The sequence below is a fragment of the Dryobates pubescens genome, chromosome Z, assembly GCF_014839835.1.
Source record: "Dryobates pubescens isolate bDryPub1 chromosome Z, bDryPub1.pri, whole genome shotgun sequence".
NCBI lineage: Eukaryota > Metazoa > Chordata > Aves > Piciformes > Picidae > Dryobates > Dryobates pubescens.
In genome coordinates this window covers 39,524,764-39,532,569 of record NC_071657.1, presented here as the reverse complement: position 1 = coordinate 39,532,569, position 7,806 = coordinate 39,524,764, and the positions used below count along the sequence as shown (strand labels likewise).

Genomic DNA, 7,806 nt, shown 5'->3' with positions numbered 1-7,806 from the left:
TTTCTGTTTTCTCTCTCTTTTTAAAATGTTTTATTTCATAGAGTCACAGAATTGTTTTGGTTGGAAAAGTCCTGTAAGATCACTAAGACCAAACATTATCTGACAAGTTTGGCGCAAAACTGTTATCCCTTAGCACTATATACAGGAATCTTTAAAAAACCTCCGGGGCCTGGGATTCAACCAACTCCCTGAGCAGCCTATTCCAGTGTTTGATAACTCTTGCAGTGAAGAAGTTTTTTATAATAGCCAACTTAAACCTTCCCTGATGCAACTTGAAGCCACTTCCTCTTGCATCCCCATGTGAGGCTTCTAGGAAGAGCATCTTGGGAAAGAGAGAACTATAGTATTAAAGTAGTTGCAAATGTTGACAAGATGAGCTGAGAATAATACACATAGAGATGTCTCAGTGCACAGGAGAATAGGAAACTCTGAGAATTTGATACAAACATGAAGGCAAAATCTTTTTCTTGTATTCCCCTTTCCCCTCCTCTGCCTCCCTCTCCCTCCACCCCCCAGCAGATAAAGTGTAACATCCTTCTACTCTTGCAAGGATTACCATAGTTTTATGATGCAGATATTGGAAGAGCTAATTATATATCTACCCCATGAAAGCTTTCAGATATGAACACATGCCTAAGCAGATGAGTATGTAGGGTCCATGAGTTTTTCTACTTAGTGCTCTCTCTCCTAACACGTGTCAGAAGCAGAAAGACTTCAATGAGGCAAAGGTGGGGTACAATCACATCAGCAGACTTAGCTTGCTGGGCAGCTTTTTCCATTATGTAAAAAGCTGTGTTTGTATTAGTACAGCAGTTAGGCCCACCAGTGTGAGGATTACAGTTGGTTTTTACATAATGGATTATCCAAGATTAAGCGTTTTTTTCAGGCAGCTGAGCAAAAATAGCCAATTAGTGACTTTGCAGATTCATTATTTAAAGACAGATGGAGGGCAACTGACACAAAACTCTCCAGCTGACTGAAGAGGAGTAGTCTTGGGGATCTCCAAAGTCACTCTACCAACAGGTAGGTCTCTTTTCAGCAGAGGTGGGCCAGATTAGCATTGCTTGCAGAGGGGAAGTGTGGCTTACGCTGCTGAAGCTGGGAACAGAATGTGTGTTGGGAAGTCCTGGATTGGTAGCTTAGGCTGGATGCTGCAGAAAATTTCAGTTAACTGTCTGTTTTATCTTGACATTAGAACAGGTATTCAGGGTCACATACGCTGCAAGAATGTTTATGCAGGTGCTCTTATCTCAAAGTCTGAGAAATAGCTATGAGGGGATACGAATGAACAAGGATCCCTGAGAACACAGATGAAGCTGTGGCCATTCTGTGGCTATGCTACAATGGCAAATCAAGCCTCTGGAAACTGAGTATTATTGATCATATTTATAGAGGGAATGGTTTGAGAGCAGACAATACCAAGACATGTTTTGTCATTAGAGTAGGCACCCAGGCAGAAAATGTTTTGGTGATGAGAACCAGTCATAAAGAACAGAGCTTTGTTGGCTTGTATGCAAAGTGGTCTCTCACCACTAAATAGTTCAAAATAACATCCTTACAAGCTACATTGCTTTACCAGCGCTCATTAGAACATTATTCTTCCTGGGAAAACAAGAGCTAAAATAAATTCGTATTTTTATCAATTCATACCAACCTGATCCAGAGTCTAGATTGAGTTATAATGTATAAATATTATGAGCTAGTGACAAGCAAAATACTCTTGCAAAGTAACTGCTGCTGTTTCAGTGGGATTCAGATGCTGCAATGACCCAGTGGGTTCTCAGTGGAGAACTTGGTATTCTACTGAGCATGGAAGGAAACTATTTTTAAAATGAGGACAACGTTTCTGTAGGCACAGGGCTAGCTACCCTCATCTACAGCATGAAGTAACACTTTTCGCTTGCTTTTGTCTTGCAGAATGAAATACGCACAGTACCTTTTTCTGGCCTCGCTGCTCTCCACTGTTGAACATAGCCTAGCTCAGACCTGTGCAGTGGAGTCTTTCTCTGTGAAAGACAACTTTGACCCAAAACGGGTAATTGTGGTTACTTCCATAGTATCTGTGAAGAAACTTCATGTATAAACTGGGGTGTTTTTTCTGAATTGTGTTAATCTTAACAGGTTCATTACCAAGACGTTAACTTCTTCTGTGTGCAGTCTCTTAGACACTGTTCCCATAGGTTGCTTTTCTCACTACTGTTTAACCTCCTGAGCATTATGGTAAAACCAGCCTTGAAAGTCAAGGGTGTTCTTCAGTTAGACACACTCTTCTGTTAGCACAAAGCTTGGTAAAGATCTCATCTTTGAGCAGCCTCATGAAATAATTTGTATCTCCATCTGACAGAAACACCTGGGACTTGTGGGATAATGTGGGACTTGCATCCACCCCCAGCCATTCCTGGGAGTCATAGTAAACTGACAGTTTATTTGTATGTATATCCCAAACCCAGAGACATTCTTGTTTAAGCACAGTATTTTATTTATCTGCCTGTCTCTGAGGAGGAAATCAAGGCTAACTTGGTGTTGGAAAGGCCCAGACAGGGGTCTCTATACCTATTTTGACTGTCTCTCAAGAAAACATCACTTCTGGCTGCAGCTGGGGAAGGACCAACACTTCCTCTGTGAAAGATTGACTTTGCTGGAAACAAAACCATGTCTGGGGAAAGCTTTGGGAGCATTCAAGTTTTAGTAAGCTTTTCTCAGACTTTTAATTTTGGGAATTACAGACTCTGTTTCAGGCTTAAGCATGTAACTTGCCAAACAGATCTCATTAGCTTCACTGAGGAATCAAATTTAATGCATCTAATATCTGTTTTCTTCAATATTTCTAATAATGTTAACTTTTGAGGGCCTCCCTCTCTGTCAGTGATCTGTTCAGACCTCTTTTTCATTTTAGTAGATTTTGCTTGTGTATTTTCAAGAAACCTTTTTTTTTTTTCCTAGGAATTTTCTTCCCCTTAATCTCATTTCACTCCCCCCACCGCTGTCAGTCTCCTCAGTACATCTTTTCCTCTTTGTAGTGTACTGAGTCAGCCTTGCTTTCTGCTTCACCAGGTAGACTGTTATCACCATCAGAGATCAGCAGTCACAGAAGCGCCTCCAGCCAGCTTACTCAGGTCTTTGTGGATGCATCTTAATATTGCTGATGGCATCTTCCACAGGAAAGCAGAGGTCTAAATAGGAACAAGGGAGAACCTGCCTCTTAGCAATCATCCCAGATGATGTGAGAATTTTTCAGTGTAGGGTCACTGTGACAGGAATATCTCACATGACAAGTACCTGCACATTGAAGTGCAGAGCTGTGAGACCCACTCCTCCTGGCACAGAGGCATAGCAGGACCTGTGTGTTACATACCTACCCAAACGCAGAGGTTCTCCACAGGCCAGCCAACGGGTAGTTATAAAGGCACTATGTTTGCAAAAACACATTTGTGCTACACTTGCCATGACAATGAATCCAGAAATGAATTGTCTTTCATGTTAGTATGCAGGGAAATGGTATGCCCTGGCCAAGAAGGATCCAGAAGGCCTTTTCCTTCAGGACAACATCTCTGCTGAATACACTGTGGAGGAAGATGGCACAATGACAGCATCTTCCAAAGGCCGAGTGAAGCTTTTTGGGTGAGCTCTCTTGATTTTCAGCTCTAATGGTTGCCATGAGGTACGAGACAAGGGGGACATGGTTGGTGCTCTATACTGAGCACCCAACGTAACTCTGTTTTCTTCACCTAAAAGGGGAACTCAATTAAGGTAATACATTAGAAGACAGTTTAGATACTTTGGAGTCCAGGGATTGTTCTGATCCAGGTGCAGGCACTTGGCCCTGCTGAACCCCATGAGGTTCTTCTCTACTTCTCCAGCTTGTCCAGGTCTCTCTGGATGATGTCCTCTGGCACATTGCACCACTCAGTTTGGTGTCATCTGCAAGCTGCCACTTGATCCCACTGTCTGTATTGTTGATAAAAATATTAAACAGTCCAGGTCCCAGTACAGACCCCTGGAGGACAGCACTTCTCACCCACCTCCATCTGGACATTGAGCCATTAACCACTACCCTCTGGATGTGACCATTCAGCCAATTCCTTATCCATCAAACAATCCACCCACTGAATCCTTAGTTCTCCAACCTCCCTCTCTTCCATGTGCCTTATGAGAACTTCTAGGATAATCTGTTCCATGATCTTCCCAGTAAGAGGTGGGAATGACAAGTTGGTAGTTCCCAGGGCCCTCTTTCCTACTCTCTTTTAAAATGGGTGCAATGCTTCCCTTCTTCAGCCACCAGTGACTTCACTGACTGCCAGCTGTTTTAAAATATTGTGGAGAGTGGCTTGGCAACTACATCAGCCAGTTTTCTCAGGATTCTGGGATGAGGCTCACCAGGTCCCATAGCCTTGTGCTTATTCAAGTTCCTTGGGTGGTCACAAACTTTGCCTACACTTACAATGGGAAGAGCTTTGTCCCCCTGGTCTCCATTTTGTGGTCCTCTTGTGGTGACTGAGTCTAACCATTATCTAACTCTATGCCATGGCCATGGCTTGAGGCAGATATGCTGAACCAGATGCACATACCTGGCTCTTGTCCAAGTGAGGGACACCCATTTGAAGCTCATATGCTACAGGGTTTTACCTTCAGTCTCCTGGATCTCGTTGTAGGTTCTGGGTGATCTGTGCTGATATGGCTGCTCAGTATACAGTACCTGACCCAACAACTCCAGCAAAAATGTACATGACCTACCAGGGCCTGGCCAGCTACCTCTCCAGCGGTGGTAAGTGAACTTCTCCAGCGCTCTGCTGCTGCTCGATAGCTTACAGCTGCCCAGATTTCTTTATTTCAGTATTTGAGCAAGAAAAACAGTTGAGCAGAAACTGGTCCAAGTGGAGAGAAAGCACTCCTTTTCAGGGAAATGCTTTATCTAGTGTAGTGCTTTTTACCTCCACAGAAGGAGCAGGATCCAGAGACTCCCCTGAGTACCCACTTATACACCGTATATATTAACAAGGAGGATGCAGCCGGCCACACCTACAGATCGTGTATAGCCAGCTGCAGTGCTGAACCTAGGAAAGCAATAGTTCCCAAGCCCTGCAATGGCCATTACTGGGGCTGATGAATCACCCCTATACTCCTGACGGGTACTGGGAGGCAAGATACGGACCCACATCTGCACCCCAGCAGCAGGATGCAGTTCTCCTCCAAGACACAGCTGGACTACATAAAATGGAGCTGTTAGATAAAGTTCCTCTTTCAGAAACTGCTTGTGCCAAACCTCAGTTACGCACCCTGTATACACCATACTTTGCACCAGGGTCTCTCATAGCTGTGAGGCTCCAGCTGTGGCAGCTGGGCATGACTTGATCTGATAATATATAAAGGAAGAAGTAAATTAATTTAGTACTGGCAGAGAAGCCACATCAAAACACACTTACCTGTGCAATGATGGAAAACAGAATGCATGTTTTGCTGAGGCTTGTTACGTAAGATACGTAAGCTGTATGGCCAGAATTTCATCTGCATGTCCTGCTCCTCCGTGCTTCTGTGGGAAAGCTCAGCAACACAGAGTAATTCTTTTGTTACCAAAAACCTGGAGAGTCCTACTCCTCCTGATACTTCTAGCCTAATAAACCAAAGGTGAAATCGCTCTGAGCACCATAAGGAACAAGATGCCTTAGGCTTGTCCCGGGTCTTCACTTCATGGTGTAGGGATAAGATGAATGTGGGAGTTGGCTTTAGATCCTTTGGGAAGCTATCCCTGCCATGCGCTGAAATGAGACATCTCCCTGTGGGGTAATTGGGTCCACCCCTTTCTGTTTTGGCCACTGTGACTAAGTGGTATATTCTGATGTTTCAGGGGACAACTACTGGGTGATTGACACCGACTATGACAACTATGCCATCACCTATGCCTGCCGCAGTCTAAAGGAGGACGGCTCCTGTGATGATGGCTACTCCCTGATCTTCTCACGCAATCCCCGTGGCCTGCCCCCAGCCATTCAGCGCATTGTGCGTCAGAAGCAGGAGGAAATCTGCATGTCTGGCCAGTTCCAGCCCGTGCTCCAGTCAGGTACTGCCACATACTTATCAGTCTCACTGGCACTGCCTGCTTGGGCAGCTCATCACATTTGCTGTACACATAACACACCTGTGGCAAACCAAGTTGTACTCTTTTAGCAACTCTTTTTTCAATAAGAAAATATATTTATCTAACAAGAAAATAGCTGCAAGGGGAAGTCCACAGAGGGACAGAGCCTGTTACAAGGTGGTTTGCAGCCTTAAGTTTGCCCTTAAAGGATCCTGTGTGCTGAAACTGGCATGCTAGCAAAGAAACACCAGCTTTGTTAATCTGATAGGATAGGGACCAGTGTAACAACCTGGTGTTTCTGTTGCTGGAAACGGTTGTCTTGGCCACATGGGTACCAGCATCTTACCTTAGGTCTGTGCACTGTCTTTCAGGAAAGGAGGATAAGCTGCCTCCAAGAAGGAACATCCTCACTCTTCTTAGTTCCACCACTGGGACACCATTTGTGTCCTAGGAGGTCTGAGTAGCAGAGAGAAGGGCCTCTGAGTAGTAGCTCTGTGTCTGTTAGCTGTGGCAGTCAGCAGTGCATCACATACATCATATTTATACATCCCTACAACTACCTGAATGGAGGTTATACACAGGTGGGGGTTGGTCTCTTCTCCCAGGCAAGCAGCACCAGGACAGGAGGACACAGTCTCAAACTGCACCAGGGGAAGTTTAGGCTCAAGGTGAGGAGAAAGTTCTTCACAGAGAGAGTTGTTGGCCATTGGAATGTGCTGCCCAGGGAGGTGGTGGAGTCAGCATCTCTGGAGGTGTTGAAGAGGGGATTGGACATGGCACTTGATGCTATGGTTTAGTCATAAGGTGTTGGGACATAGGTCTTTTCCAACCTTATTGATTCTATGATTCAATGTGAAGAAAGCACATCTAAAGCTCATCTTAAAAGACCTTTTTCCTGTAGGCATGGTAGCTATCTTCTAGCTCATATGCTGCCTAAATTTTTAGGGCTACGCTGAAAGTAGAAATTCTCTTTTGTTGACATCAGACAGCCCATACCCTTTACATGCATACTGCCTTGCTTGGAGATTGGTCCTCTACTAAGCCAGGTCTGAGGATATGAACTGGGAAATTGCCACAGTTGCACATTCTGTACTGCTGGACAAGAAATAGCAGCTAAAACCTCTGTCTCTCTGTGGCATGAGCCAAACCCTCACTACAGAACAGGTGCTGGCATGCATCTCATTGTTTTGGGGGGCTCTTGCCTAAGTGCTCACATAAGCTGAAAACTCATAGCTAGTTGGAGTTAGCGAAGTCTGCCCAAATGCTATGCAAAAGGACACAGAGCAATGCAGACTGCAACTTTTGCACCCCTCCATCCCCGTTCTGTGCTGTAATTCAGAAGTACCCTAGAAAGGCTGTAACTAAAACTTCACCGAAGACTAGAAGACTGTTTAAGCACTTCACAAATTTACTTATGAAGTCTAAAGATTACTTTTCTTTCTTTCCAGGGGCCTGCTAGAAGTACAGTTCTGATCAGATCCTTAAGCACAGAAACCAGACCTCTCGGTCTTGAAGTTGCCACTCAGTTAATAAAAAATGATAGTGTGAACTAGTGTGTTTTTCCCCAAAAGCACATGAAGATGTTGTTGTTTTGGTTTTGGTTTGGTTTTTTTGTTTGTTTGGGTTTTTTTTGTAAACTGTGTGCAATACAGCATTGATATTGGAATTTTCAAGGGAATACCTAAAGTGGCATTTGTCAATAAATGTTTTTTAAAAAGAACCTCTGGAGC

At 44.2% G+C, this 7,806-nt stretch overlaps 1 protein-coding gene across 1 annotated transcript; it reads left to right on the top strand.

Moving 5' to 3' along the window:
- The first annotated feature begins 894 nt into the window (after window positions 1–894).
- Window positions 895–7,646, top strand: LOC104307684 (purpurin). The gene is made up of 6 exons (XM_009908769.2): window positions 895–1,023; window positions 1,918–2,035; window positions 3,485–3,621; window positions 4,653–4,765; window positions 5,846–6,058; window positions 7,525–7,646. The coding sequence occupies exons 2-6, from the start codon at window positions 1,919–1,921 to the stop codon at window positions 7,533–7,535; spliced, it is 591 nt and encodes a 196-aa protein (XP_009907071.2). The 5' UTR covers window positions 895–1,023; window position 1,918; the 3' UTR covers window positions 7,536–7,646.
- Window positions 7,647–7,806: the final 160 nt, after the last annotated feature.

Coding starts and splice junctions, on each gene's coding strand:
- LOC104307684 (XM_009908769.2), top strand. CDS start 1,919: ATGAAATACGCACAGTACCTTTTTCTGGCCTCGCTGCTCTCCACTGTT. Junction 3,622..4,652: donor GGCCGAGTGAAGCTTTTTGG/GTGAGCTCTCTT, acceptor ATCTCGTTGTAG/GTTCTGGGTGATCTGTGCTG. Junction 4,766..5,845: donor CAGCTACCTCTCCAGCGGTG/GTAAGTGAACTT, acceptor CTGATGTTTCAG/GGGACAACTACTGGGTGATT.